Consider the following 15,242-nt stretch of genomic DNA (forward strand, 5'->3'; position numbering starts at 1 on the left):
CAAAAGATGTTTAAACAAAAAAGAGCTACCTAACTTCTGGAATCCCTAAGTACAAAAGAAGCAGTGGGAAAAGAAATGTGCATTCAGATGTTTATTTCAATATAATTGTAATGAAAACCCTTGAAACAAAATGACTGTGGAATAGAAGAATGGTTAAACAAATGAAATTCTGCTGGCATGTCACAGCCATGGAAGAATCAGGTAGAGCTACCTGCAATGATTGGGATTTTATGAGGTTGTTAATCTGGAAATTCCAGATGAAGAGTACACATAATCTCATTTTTGTGACAATGTGACACACACACACACACACACACACACACACGCACACACCATGTTTATGCATATGGTTATGCATGCTGTGTAACACATTATGGAAAGATGGTCATTGAAAGATCATTGGTGCTTGCAGTAGAGTCTGAGATTTGGTGACTCTGGGCCACATTGAAGAGCATAGTGAGCTCTGCCAATTAGTCTAGATTTGGTGTCTAGGTGGGCTGTCTTTTCATGGTGAAATTGCCTGAATTTCCTTGTGGGTCAAGGTCTGCTTTGGAAAAGTGAATGGAGAGATCTTCACTGTTGTGAGAGGCCTGTTCAGAGAGCATCACTCCATGTGGTAGTGTTTTAGGCTTCTAGAACAAGGCCTGGCTTGCAGTATGCGCTGTATGTATTTGTAACTAGACACTCACACACTTGCATTATTTTGTTTCAACCAGAAGGTATTGTTTATATAATCAGAAAAAATCTAAAGGGACAGCCCTAGGCACTGCTATGATAGAATTCTCTGATATAAGCAACTACAACAGCCATTTAAAACAAAAAGTATAATAGTTTTAAATGTTCTGTCTTTGAGTTTTGTAGTGCCTGAGTAAAAAGGAAATGACTCTGGAAGGGAAGTAGGAAAGGCTAAGTGGGAATAAGGAAGGAAGAAAAAGAGAAAGATGCCTGGATGATCCTGGGCTTGACTCCTTGTGGGGACAGACTGGGGTGTGTACTAAGGAGCCTGAACTTTTGAGGCAGGCACTCTACCCCAACCTCTTGGCTTTAATTACTTTCCAGATAGAGTCTTGTATTTAGGGACCATTTGAGGATTATTTATACTTTTTGAGTGTTGAGAGTGACACATTTGTTCCATAATGCTCAATTTTTTTTTGTTAGTTAAGATGGGATCTTGAGAAAAGTTCTGAACAACTTGACTTCTACTTCCTGGGTGGCTGGCTAGGATTATAGGCATGAGCCCCTACAACTGACTTCATTTGTGAAAGTTGTCAGAAGTAAAGCGGAGTTATTTAGGTCAAACCCTCACAAAGACACTCAGAACAGCCTGTGGCAGCCTTGCCCTGCCTGTGCCCTCAGGATGGGCTCCAGCAGCAGGCAATGCCTGAGCCAGGTTCTTACCATTCCTTGGGCCACCTGCCTCTGGTGACTGGTAGGCAAGGAGATCAAGGCCATGGCTGCGCTCAGAACAGAGCCCAGCCAGATGGGCCAAGTCTTTGTAGGACTATCTGAAGCTAAACCATCTTTCTTCCAAACTTCCTATCAACTTGTACCCCAAATCTACTCTAACCCCTGCCTCCAGACAACTGAACTTGCAAAGCTGCTGAATGTTCAGCTCAATTAAGAAGGAAAATAAGGACAAATCGTTTACTTACAAAAATAAGTTGTTTTGAAAAAAAGTAACAGATGAACACAGGCTGTTCCAGCTAATGAAGATCTGGTTAGAGAAATCTGATTGGCAGTTTTTTGGACTAGGGATAAATTTTCTCAGATACAGTGTTTTGAGAGAAGCAGGTGGGGTGCTGTGCTAAGTTGTGAGGGTAGCCATATCAAGGGAGCACCAACCGGGGGCCTAGAAAGAACAGGCATCAAAGAGCAGGCATCGATTTTGTTCTTTTGGCTGGCAGTATAAGTTCAAAGTGGCAGCAGAGACAGCCTCACTCCTAGCTTCTGTGGTTGTTGACAGTCCTTAGCAAGCAGCTTTGTAAGTTCAATTTCTGCCTCTCTCATGCTTGTATCTCCACTTGTCTGTTTCTGCATCTTCTTTTAATATTAGCACGTTGATCCTATTGGTTGAAGGACTCCCCTTACACCAGTGTGACTCAACCTTAATTTATCCTTTTATCTTATTAGAGTGATTCTATTTCCAAGTAATTCTATTTCTATTTCCATGTTCCCAACTAGCCAGGGGTCAGACTTCAACATATCACTATCCTCTAATTTCAGCTATCCCAGAGCCAGAGGCAGGAGGATTGTGTGTTGGAGGCTAGTGTGGGCAACAATGTAGCCAGAGGCTGGCTCTTAGAAACAAAATACTGAAGTAAGCTGTGTGCTGGTGGCTCACGCCTATAATCCTAGCTACTCAGGCTGAGTTCTGAGGATCAGGCTTTGAAGCCAGCCCAGCTGAAAAGTCCCCTTGAAACTTTCATCTCTAATTAACCAGTAGAAAACTGCAAGTGGCTCTGTGGCTCAGTGGTAGAGTGCTAGTCTTGAGCAAAAGAGTTTAGGGACAGTACCAAGGCTCTGAGTTCAGGCCCCACAACACACACACACACACACACACACACACACACACACACACACACTGAAGTAAAGGACTAGAGGAATGTGTAAGTCTTAGGTGAGAGGAAGAGAGAGGAAAAAGAAGTGGAGGGAGAGAGATTGATTTCAACATACCTTTTTTCCCCCTATTTATTTGTTTATTTATTTATTTGATGCCAGTCCTGGGGCTTGAACTCAGTGACTAGGCAGAGTCCCTGAGCTTTTGTGTGAAGGCTAGTGCTCTGCCACTTTGAGCTATAGCTCCCCTTCTTGTTTCCTGGTAGTTAAGAGATAAAAATCTCAGACTTTTCTGCCTGGGCTGGCTTTGAACTGTGACCCTCAGATACCAGCCTCCTGAGTAGCTAGGATTACAGGCATGAGTCACTGGCACCAGGCTCAACATATCTCTGTAAAAGACACGAATCCATTCTCAACAGGCTCTATTGAGAATGAGCTTTGGCATTGGTCCCTGTAGTAGCTAGCCCTCAGCCACATAGCGTTGTTCAGTACAGGGCTGGTTCCACCCTCCCCATTTAACTCTCTTGCCCTCCTGGAGCTGACCTGCTGCAGCAGCAGGACTAGGGGTTTCCAGAGGGGCAGTGGGGGAATGGGAAAGGCAGATGCTTTGGTAAGAACTCAGGTTGAACACCAGAATTAGTGCAGACTTCCTGAACAAAACCACCACACTATAAGCCATCAATGGTCGGTGGTGAGTCAGCTATTTTGCTCCTGGGCTTTCGCTGAAATGAGGACTTTGAGTGGGTCACAGTGGGGACTGTGGTGAGATTCCCTGGGTGCAAGGGGAGGCCTCTCCCATGCCAGAGGGCACAGCTCCTAGAGCCCACAGGGACAGGTCTCAAGCTAGAGGAAATGCAGAGCAGAGGCAAGGAGTTGAGAAGATGAGTAATTCTATTGCACCCACAAAAAGAAAGTCACCAGCACTCAGTCAATTGGGCTAGGAGTCTTTATTTAGCTATGTACAGTGTCGTCTACTTCCTACCATTGGGATGGTAAAGAACAGCCATGAGCCACTGCAGGGCTGGTTTTTAAAGGTTGAAGCTATGCATTCTACAACAGGTGGTCACATAGCCCTGGGGGAGGGGGTCAATGCAGGAGTAGAGCAAGTCACAAATGGGTTAAGCAAGCCGTTTACAGAAACAGAATTTTGCCATCAGGCTGATCTAATATCAACATTATTTTAACAGTTACCATGTTCCTCTAATATCAACTAAGCAAGCAAGAACCAGCTCATGCTTGTATGCAATCTTAAGTGGACCAACCTGCCAGTCACCATGGCATATCTATAACTACTACTATGATTATTTCTATAGTCTATTACTTTGATCATTTTTACAATTGTTACTATGGCTGCTACCTAGATACAGATATATATATATATTTTAAATGTCAAACTACAAGGAACTAGTCTCACTTGGGGTGCAGCCCTCTAGCATGGAGTCACCAAAATGGAATTATAGAAGCTAAGTGCAAACTCTAAGACAGTGAAAATTTACAAGCCCTATTGTTTCTAGGAACTTGGGGGTGGAGCTACACTTTTCTTGGTTCTCACACTATTCCTATAAAAATATGCACAGAGGCCAGGTGCTGGTGACTCATACTTTCAATCCCAGCTACTGGAAAGGCTGAGATCTGAGGATCCTGGTTTAAAGCCAGCCTAGATGGAAAAGTTCTTGATTTCTTATTTCCCATTCACTAGCCAAAATCCAGAAGTGGAGGAGTGGCTCAAATGGTAGATGGGCAGCTTCATGTCCTGAGTTAAGCCCCAGCCAGTACTGGCACAAATGTGTGTGTGAATGTGTGTGTGTGTGTGTGTGTGTGTGTGTGTGTGTGTGTGTGTGTATAAATGTAATCAACAAAAGCCTCCGTTAACCTAGATCACTGGTATCTTCAGAAGGTTTGGTTTAGAAATTTTGACTTCAGGAAGGAGGAGAGCAATGTGCATTCAGTGGGAACCACAGCTTGAACTCTGACTTTAGGCCTCCTCCCAGGTCAAGGAGATGTGGCTTCTCTGGAGATGCCGGATGGATAGGAAGTCGTAGGAGTCTGCCAGCCCCTACATCACAATGGGAGACAAGCAACACTCTGTGTGCATTGGGCTGCCAAATTGCGCAGTATTTAATAGGTGACATAGATTAAATGCACTTAAGACTTAAATTGTTACTAATCTGGTATATATGCAAATTAAGATGGATTCATTGGTAAGCTGGGGATCTGATCTGTATCTGAAAATTTTAGTATTTGTTAAGATGTTTTGAAATAGAGCACTTGAACAACTAGGATTTTTCCAAGCTGGAAAAACTGTATATGTGTGTATGCATAGATAGATAGATAGATGTATATGTATATGTACATATATAGTTTTACATTTGGAAAACTATTATAAAAGCAACTAAGAAGGTGCTCCCCAAAGCACAAATGTCCTGATTCTCACACTGCACATGGAATTTCTATACCTTATATGTAGATAGAAAGTAGCATAAAGTATTTGCAGGAACTTTTCTTTCAGAAAGAGTTGCAGCTAGTTATAATTTCTTTTGTTTTGCTCTCTGACCTCTCAATTGGAGTATAAGCTATTCATAGATATTCAAGCAATTTGTTTTGTGTAGAAAAGTTGTTATGCCTCCACAGAAAATCATCAGACATGGTTTTGAGATATAGTCATGTAATAGGCAATTCAATACATTGTCATTCTTTTTTTTTTTTTTAGTGGCCCTTGGGTCTGTGGAAAACCTTTCTACTGCCTATTAGCATTTCTGAATACATTAGTGACACACTATTAATACAGATAGGAAACTGTATAAGTTAGGAAAGCAAAAGGGTAGTCATGTAAGGAAAATTTAGTACAAATGTATTCAGAACTAAATTGGAGGTAGTTGGCCTAACTTAAAAAGCTGATTGTATGCCAGTGTTTGTTTCCACTTGAAATGCACATGACACTCAGCCAAAATGTACTTTTTAACAGAGTATCCTGATTCTACAATTGTTTTCATTCATTTAACACTTATGGGAGAAAATAAAAGTTATTTGACTCTTCCAACAAAGAGGTAAGTATAAGAAAGGGTGATCATAATTTGTTAGAAACCAAAATTTTAGTTAAGCTCAAACAAAAAAAAATTAAATGAAATATGTCCTTGATCATCTTTAAAGTGCACAAAGGACTAGATAGTTAGAAAGAAATAACAACTTAGATACACTTTAGGATATAAAAATAGTGTACATTTATGGTGTAATTATATATCCATGAGTACTAGCATAAAGCTAGGGGTGTTCAAATACATGCAGCCATCTTGCCAGAGGTTCTAAATTAGGTTGGAGAGACACAGACAGTACAAGGTAAAATTCTGAGCTGTGAAAACACGTGGGAAATGAGGTTAGTGATCACAAGGGGAGTAATTCCGGGCTTATTTCAGTCATTATAAAAACCTGTCGTAATTCACATTTTGACTCATCAACCAATTTGAAATGCAATTTGGGAGATAGAAGGATGAATGAGAAGTAAATGGTGATTCAGGAATTTTGGCTTGCATGGATGAAGAAAGAGTTATGATGATTTTGCAAACCATACTAAGTAAATAATAAAAATAAATTGAGGCCAGAACAATGTCTCAGCCACTGTATCCCAGTTATTTGCAAAGTGGAGACTGGGGGACTTGTGACTTGAGGCTAGCCTGAGCAGAAAGCTAAAGAGACCTTCCCCCATATCAACCAATAAGGCTGGTTGTGGTAGTATATACCAATCATCCCACATGCACAGGAGGTTTAAATAGGACCCCACCATCATGGTCTGCGAGATTCGGAGACAAATAATGCAGACCTCTATTTAAAAAGCAAGTAAAGCTAAAAGGACTGGGGATGTGGCTCAAGTGATTTTAGAAATGGCTCGGAATGATGAGGTGTCAGGTAGGAATAAGGACACCAACTCAAAAGGAACCAGGCAAAGGCAAAGTTTGCCTCTGCCAAAGGGTGCACCATCCGCCAAACATTTGGCAAGCAAGCACAGAGCAGACAGGCATCTCCCTTTTGATCCCTACCCAGTAGGCCCGCCCCTCTGCTCACATTGGCTGAGCTCAGGTTCACAATCTGCCAGGGTGTGCCTTAATCAACAGGATGTAATTAAAACTGAAGGAGCGTCTAACTGGATGTCTTAAGTGCTGCAGGAAAAGGATGTACTTAAAATTCTTTAACAAGGACCAATCCACTTGGCCTGACTTAGGACAGCTACTGTTGTCCTGGCTTGCCAGACTGTAGTGTGGGCTTGGCCGACTCTGGTCCTCTGCCTGTCTTACTGATGGATCTTTGTGAGGCTCCATCCAACCAGACTTGGGTGGAGTCTGGTTTTCCAGAGCATCTTTCCTTTCCCGAGTAACCTCTGCACCTCTCCCTTCTCATATGACCTCTTCATGGCTTTTAAATAATTCCATTTTCAATACCCAGGAATCCCTAGAACACAAAATCTGCCTGATTGCTCAGGGATGCGGTCGGTAACTGGCAGCCATCCCTTCTCCAGCATTGCCGGGCCTAAAGCTGCCCACAGCATCCTCCTAAAATCCAGGCAGAGGATTTCAAACTACAGAGGAGAGGGAGCCATCAGCTGTGGGCTCGCAAAGTGACTGTCATTCGCGTCCCCTCTGCCTTCCTACAAACTCTGCAAGAAGAATACAGATACTTAGCTTTCAGGGATTTTTTTTTGAGGGATGGGGAACTGTAGGACAAGTGGCCTCCAAGTGCCTGCTTAGGCTGCCCAGGCAAGTGGGAGCCTGGGTTGACTGAGGCTGAAGCATCCCCTCTTGATGACAAAGAGCTGACTCTTCCCAAGATAGGGCTCCCACTGTCCCCCAAACCTTGTCTTGTCATCTGTGGTCTCTCCAGCTCTTTCACCCTGCTGCACCCCAATCCTCCCCGCAAGCTGGCTGTGAGCTTCCTATGCACAGCGGACTCTAACCAGTGAGAAACTGAAAATTGTAACCACTATTTTGTAGTTACTAACTGCTAATTTTGCTTTTGTAAACCGCTTTGCTGCTAAGGACCTAGAAAATTCCATATTGCTAAGACCCTATGCTGTGCTGTGACCCTTGGCCTACTTCTGCCCCACTACTAGGAAACGGCCTCACGCATAAACAGCTCCCGGAATCACAAGTGATGCCTGTTTACAACGAGATGTCGAATTATCTAAAATACCGGAATAGCCCCTCCTGGGGTCTGGTAAACGTTATCTAGACCAGAAACCTTGAAGTTTATGTCAACCCTCAGACCTAACCAATGATTTGTTTTTGACCCTTTCCTGCTTGGTAGCATGCCAATTATCTTATAGAGTTGTCTTATGATTTTCCTGCGGTGTATGGTGATTTGTTGCAAGGTACTATGATATATGTATAGTCCCTGCCTCCCCCAAAGAAATGTATAAAAGGTGCTGTAACCCTGAGCTTGGGGCCTCTCAGGGGCACCAGCTGCCGTTGCCCGGTGCGTGGGAGACCCAAGCTCGAGCTTGCAATAAAGACTCCTTTGCTTTTGCATTGGTGAGTCTCCGGTGGCCTTCCGGGCGAGCTTTCCCGAACTCGAGTATAACAGCAGGACCCGGCGGGTGCTCCAGCACCCCCAGCCCCTGGCTCCCCTTCCCTCTTCTACTCTCCTCTTCCTCGGGGAGGGTGAGGAGGGGGGGGGCAAGGTCTTCGGACTCAGCCTCCAACCCGGAATGGCTGTACACGAACCGCTGAACACTCCCAAGCCCTGGGCGGCGAGGCCTGCTTCCCTGCACCTCCATCTTTGTGCACACCTGGCGCCCGCCCTCTGGTGACTGCTGGCATTCCCTACACACACCCGTGTCCCCGCCCGTCCCCGCGTGTCCTGTCCCCCTCCACGCCGTCCCTCCACGCTGAGCCCGCTGGGGGGCCTCCCTCACCCCACCCGACTCCCCAGCGCTCCACCTCCCCAGGCCGGGCCCTCCTCTCCTCCTCGCGCTCCTCCTCCCGCCCTTCTCCTCTCCCCCACACTCCTCCTCCTCGCGCTCCTCCTCTCGCCCCTCCTCCCGTCCCCTCCGCCGCTCCGCGCTGCCGCCGGCCCCGCTGCGCGCTGTGCTCGGCTCCGCAGCCCGCAACCATGGCGGACATCAAGACGGGCATCTTCGCCAAGAACGTGCAGAAGCGGCTCAACCGCGCCCAGGAGAAGGTCAGCTGAGGGCAGCGGGGCCGGTGCGGCGGGGCGCGGGCGCGGCGCGCCGGCGGCCGGGCTCCGGGGGCGGCGGCAGCGGTGCGGGGCCGCCGAGGACCCGGGCGCGGGGTCTACCGCCCCCGGCGCGGCCGCTGCAGCAAAGCCGGGTCCAGCCGGCACCGCGGGTCGTGTCCCCGGGCACCGAGCAGGCCTGACCCCGAGCCCGCCTGGGTGGCGGCTGTGGTGGGCGAGCGCCAGGGAAGGCGGCCGCCGCTCGCAGGTGCGGTGGCGCCCTCGCTGCCCCGGAGAGGACCGGTGCCGGCGCCCGCACCCGGCGCCCGCATCCCTGCAGCCCGCAGCCCGCATCACCGCCGCCCGCAGCCCGCTCCTCACTCCCGCCCCCGCCTTGCACCCCAGGCAGCTCTCAGCGACGCGGGCCTCAGACGCGGGTGGAGACGGCCCCAGCCCTCTGTCCCGGGGTGATTTCGTGATTGTCCCTGGGGTGACTCGGATGCGGTAGAAACCCTCCCCCTTCCCCCGCTTCTTGGACCAGTAGGACCCACTAGAACTGGATGGCAAATTCCATTGAGTGCTCTAGGTGTGAATCCTGAACTTCCAGTCGGAGGACCCATTTTCCTCTGTCCCCTTTGGCGCGTGTCCTTCTGTGGAAGGTCAACACCAAATGACCCGACCCTAACGTGTCTTCCCAGCACATTTCTGTAAAAAGGGCTCTCCATTGCAACACATATTCGTATATGCACATATATGTATATATATGCGTACACACGTAGGACACACATGCATGTACATCTCCCCGAGGCCGGGGGCCGGCGTTGCCAGCCTATGAATAAGGCGGGCATGGTGATGTGTTCTCCCCCCCAGCGATGTAGGCAGGCGCGCGGTGCGGGTGCAGCCGCACAGGCTCTGGGCTCCCTGGCTTGGTTTGTGCCTTGAGCTAAGGACGCGTGTGTGTGTGTGTTCGCCTGAGCACGGTACTTGACCGTGAACCCTGGGATTGGTGTAGGCTGAGCTGTATTCTCTCTCACGTGGCGTTTATTATTATTTTTTCCTATCCTGGGATACTGGAGGTTTGACGCGTTCATGGTTTGCTGGAAGTCAAATTGTTGGTATTGCTCGCGATGGCGGGGAATTTCTCTCTTCAAATCCACCTTCAGTCAGCCGTCGTCTACCTCCACCTCCCCAGAGGCTGAGCAGAAGAAACTGTCTCCTTGGCCAGTCCCCAAGCCCAGGGGCTGTGGCGGCTGGGGTTTGTCCCTCCCTTGCTCCCCGCACCCAAGCACACTCTCAGTGCAGTAAGAGGATTGTATTTCTTTTAATATCCACCCAAGCTCCTCCTGAAGTCAGGAATCCCTCCTGCGGTTACCTGAGCAGCTGAGCTAGCAAGGCTTCCGGCCCCCCCCACCCTCGGGTCTCTGCCTCTGTGTCCAGAAAACAGCGAAGGATCCATTGGCTGGCCTTGAGATTTGGATCAGACTTGGTATCATTGTTCCATTCTTCATTTCACCCCGGGTAGTTATTCCACTCCCCCCACCTCCTTTGGAAAAAAAAAAGTAATTACTTGAATCTTCTGTCTGAAGCGTTTTACTGATTCTGTTCCCATCTGTGAAGGAATTTAGTGATAGGGTCTGCCTTTTTGCACATATTAAATTATTTCCTAATCTAGGTCACCAGCTGTTAATATGCCCAAAATAAATGAAAAGTAAATGTAATCTCTCTGACAGAGCATTCAAGCATGGAGGAATTGTGGAAAACCCAATTTTCCCATGAGGGGTCTAGGGTGTGTTAGGACTGTAGCTGAGGATGGGCTTGATTGGGTTATGGGATTGAGGGTCTCTGATGTCCCCTTTCCTTCTTTGGGGTAGGAAAATGTGCCTCTTCTACCTGGAAGGGGATAAGGCCACATAGGCTGAGAATAGAGGTTCTGCCGCCTCCAGCTCCTCCCCCCTGCTTTTATCCTGTGTGTGGCACTGAGATATGGCTGGCACAGAGGGAAAGCTTACAGGCCAGCCAGGCTGCAAGATGTGGAGAATGGAAGCCACCACGTGGTCATGCTTGAGTCTCATTACACATCCCCATTTCCTCTCTTCCATGGCTTTAGCCTCTTCCTTTTCACCAGTGTAGACTGCTTCTGTGAGTGCGCTCCTGAGCTCTGTCCACCCTTTGCTCTGAAATTGTAAACACATTTTCCAGGTGAAGGAAGGGTCCACTTTCTTGACTTTCTTATTACCTCTGCCACACGTAACAGCTTGTGTGCGTGTTGGTTCCAAATAACTGACTAGAATTAACTTGGGAGGTGACTTCAAACATCTTTCCATCTCTAGGGCCTCATGCCCTTACTGGGTTGCTTACTCAACTGGCACTCTTCCATTTCAGCCATGCCGCCAGCCTAGCTTTTTGCTGGTTATTTTGAGACAAGAGTTGCGTGGACTTTTCTGCTCAGCCTAGCTTCAAATCTTGATCTTCCCATTGTCTGCCTCCTAAGCAGCTAGCTAGGCTTCCAGTGAATCCCTGGGGCCCAGGCACTGAGAATTTTCCACCTTTCTTCTTGAAAGTCAGTCAAAGCTTCTTGGAGAGAAAAAAAAAAAAGAAATGTATAGATAAAAGCAGGAACACAATCCAAAAGCAGAACAAAACAAATGCCCCCAACAAACTAGGAATGTCATAATTCTACCTCCTGAAGATCTCACCATTTTGTGTTGTGTACCTCAGCATATCTTTCGTGGATGTACATAAATATATCACTAAAACAGTTGGCAAGTGCTTGGACATTGTCAGAGCGATTATACTTATTTTTATTTGTGGGTGTATTCACACTTAGTTATTTTTATAACTTAAACTAATCCTGAAGAGCCTCCTATATATATTTTACATCAATATTTTAAGTGGCTGAACAGTATTGGAATGCATAGATTTTATTGAACCCCTATTTTGGGGGGGATATTCATTTCCCAATGTTTCTGTGTGTAAATACAAATCAAAACAAAGTCATAGGGAGACATTTGCACACGTCTTTGCTTTTCTCCTCAGGTGCATTCTAAGAAAGGAAATCATTTTGTTAAAAGCATGTGTGTTTTTATGACAGCTAGCTTGCCTTCCAGAAAGGTTGTAGTGATTTCTATTTTCACCAGCATTCCACAAAGTCCTTGCCAACTCTAAATAACAAAATGTAAAATAAGGGCTGGGAATATGGCCTAGTGGCAATAGAGCTTGCCTTGTATACATGAAGCCCTTGGTTCGATTCCCCAGCACCACATATATAGAAAACGGCCAAAAGTGGTAGTGTGGCTCAAGTGACAGAGTGCTAGCCTTGAGCAAAAGGAAGCCAGTGATAGTGCTCAGGCCCTGAGTTCAAGGCCCAGGACTGGCAAAAAAAAAAAAAGTAAAATAATTTTTACCTATGTTGTTGGAAGAAAATGGATCATGATTCATTTATTTGAGCTTTAAAAGCCAAACTTAAAAAAAAATTCTATTTCTTCATTGATGAACCGTGTGATTATATTTTTTACTCCTTTCCTGTCACATCTCTATTTTCTTACCTGTAAGGGAAAAACTTTACCAACTTAATCCTCAGGGTGATAAATACATTTCTTCCTTTTCTAGTTACTTTTCAAAAGACTTTTTTCATTTGCAGTATTGGGGTTTGAAGTGATGGGTGTGAGCTTGCTAGGCAGCTGCTCTACCACTTAAGCCACATCTCTAGCCCAAGATTTCCATGCTTTAGTCTATATCCTTACCTGTTTGATGAAGATAAGTAGACATTTTGTTGTCTTTAATGGATCTCTTTATTTCCTCTTACCTCAGAATATGTTATAACAATATTATTGACTGCTGAAGATTATATTTTAAAAGCTGAAATTACAGTTCTTTTAAATTTTCTACAGTTGCACACCAGTACAGTTTCAAATGCAGTACAGATTAAAAAGTTGAGTTGATAAATATTTGTGTATCTAGCTGCTTGGGTGTCACATTTCTGTGAGGATATTTCTGTCATTCCAGGTATATGATCCTCCCATTCTCAGACTTCCTAGTAGCTAGAACTATACAGATGTGAGCCATAGGTGTCTCTCCAGACAATTCTCTTAACCACATTCTAAGATCTGTTGCTTCTGAGTTCTTAATGTTCAAACCTTAAAAAACCTGGCTGTTGTTTCCCTGATGGGTGCCTTTTCTTGTACTCATTGCTACTTTGGATACATATTTTTTTAAATAGTGAGTGTCTCAAAGTCTTTTGCCTATAGTATTCACTTGGCTTACTTGTGTTTTTTTTAAATTTTATTTGTTTGCTTGGTTTTGTTTTTTTTTGCCAGTCCTGGGGCTTGAACTCAGGGCCTGAGCATGTATGTCCCTCGTTTCTTTTTGTTCAAGGCTAGCACTCTGCCATTTGAGCTACAGTGCCACTTCCAGCTTTTTCTATATATGTGGTGCTGAGGAATCGAACCCAGGGCTTCATGTATACAAGACGAACACTTTACCATTAGGCCATATTCCCAGCCCCCTGTGTTTGTTTTTTTCCCCTGTGTTTTTTATATAGTCAAACTATGAGTCCTTTCTCAGACATTTCGGGAGTATTTTCTCATAGTCAGTTGTTTTATTTTATACTTTGTTAATGGTGCCTTAGAATTGCAATTTTAACTTCATGAAATCCTGTGTGAAGATTAAGTTTATGACACCCTTCCTTCCTTTTTTCCTTCCTCCTCTTCTGGCCCTCCCCTTTCTCCCTCCCTCCCTCCCTCCCTCCCTCCCTCCCTCTTTCTCTCCCTCCTTCCCTCCCTCTCTTCCTTCATTCTTTCCTTCCTTTTTAAAACTTTTGAGATAGGATCTTGCTCTTTGCCTATAGTGGTCTCTATCTCATGTCTAAAAGTGACTTCCTGCCTCAGCTTTCCAAGTTGCAGGAACTACAGAAGTGAGCTACCATTCATCATGAGCTTTTTTCCCCTGGAGTTAATAATTGCCCCTCCCCTATGCATGGTTCAGTGCTGGGTTAAAGGGTTCCAGGCAGCCAGTCTGTTCTCTTGCTCTCTCCTTCCTGTCCACCTCTTGCCATGGGGTGAAGCAGCATGTGGGCTTTGGCCATTTTCTCCTATCTCCATCTATGTCTTCCTAGAACTATAAGAAACAAATCTCTCAGCTTATAAACCATCCACTTGGAGGTATCCTATTACAGCAGGACCAATCTATTTAGGATAACTTCTTTTTGAGCAAGATAATTTTCTCTAGTTGTATTAGAAATTGCCAAATTTAAAAATAATAATTATGAAGGCATCCAGAGTAAAGTTTCCTTCCTCCATTTTCTACCACACCGACACACATATACCAGGCATTCTTCTTTCTCCAGAATAAGTACACCAGGGAATTAGAAATGTAGACATGTGGATTTTCATATTGTAAAAGCTACCCTAATACTTTACAACATACAACATATTGTTTGTGCATACACATACATATATGCATATGTATATATATGCTTATATATGTGAATACATTGCAAATAAAAGAAGATTGTAAAGAACCCAGAGAGGAACTGAGTAGAGGAATGCAATAACTTAAAAAAAATAAAAGATATATCAGGAAATGGAGCTGTGGCTCAAAGTGGTAGAGCACTAGCCTCAAGTAAAAGTCTCAGGGACAGCACCCAGGCCCTGAGTTCAAATCCCACAACTGATTAAAAACAATGATATATCATTCTCAGTTTTCTTTTTCGACAGTACTGGGATTTGAGCTTGCTAGGCCCCAGGGGCTCAACCACTGATCCAGGTCTCCTACCTGCTCCTGCACTGGTTATGTTTAGATGGGGTGTCACTGTTTCCCTGGTGCATTCTAGGATAGTGATGCTCCTATTTCAAGCTTCCTGCTGCAGCTAAGATGACAGATAGTCACCACCATGCCTAACTTCTTTCCATTGAGATGGAGTCTTACCAACATTTTTGCCCAAGCTGGCTAGAATAATAATCTTCTCCATTTCAGCCTCTTGAGTAGCTGGGATTACAGATGTGAGCCACTGCTCCTAGCTCATTCTCACTTTTAAGGTCTGGAAATTTCTATTTTGCTGTTCAAACACAGTATCATGACCTTTACAATAGAGGCCAGTTGAGAGCACCTGATTAAAGAAGTGATCTGGCAGATTCCTATGAAGAGAATGGCGATTCCTTAGATTGCTACAATAATTTTCTGATCTTCATCATGGTGAACGTTTACAGAATGAGAATGCTGTCATCTCGTGTTGAAGGGATTTACCCAGGCAAGGCTGAGAGGAAACAGCATACAGAATGCAAGGCACAGCAATCGTGGCTTCCTGATAACATGTTTCCTCACAGAAGTGCTGAGACACCATTCTGGTTGATCCCCTAGCTCTTTGACTATGGTTGTGCTTGCTGAGCACATACCAAGCAAATCCCTTAGTTGGAAAGAGGTTTGAAGCCTCTAGAAGTGCTCCATTTGGAAATATTTGTCGTACCATTGCCGCCATTTTGGTAATTCAGTTGAAAGCTTAGTTGGAACATAGAGTAATTGAGCAT

At 45.3% G+C, this 15,242-nt stretch overlaps 1 protein-coding gene across 1 annotated transcript in view; it reads left to right on the plus strand.

The window, feature by feature from the left end:
• The first annotated feature begins 8,600 nt into the window (after window positions 1–8,600).
• Window positions 8,601–15,242, plus strand: part of Amph (amphiphysin) — a 142,265-nt gene continuing 135,623 nt past the window's right edge. The window contains exon 1 of the mRNA XM_048339447.1: window positions 8,601–8,724. Within this exon, the coding sequence (XP_048195404.1) occupies window positions 8,656–8,724 (69 nt within the window). The 5' untranslated portion in view covers window positions 8,601–8,655. The remainder of the gene's footprint in view (window positions 8,725–15,242) is intronic.

This window comes from Perognathus longimembris, chromosome 2, assembly GCF_023159225.1.
Source record: "Perognathus longimembris pacificus isolate PPM17 chromosome 2, ASM2315922v1, whole genome shotgun sequence".
Classification (NCBI taxonomy): Eukaryota; Metazoa; Chordata; class Mammalia; order Rodentia; family Heteromyidae; genus Perognathus; species Perognathus longimembris.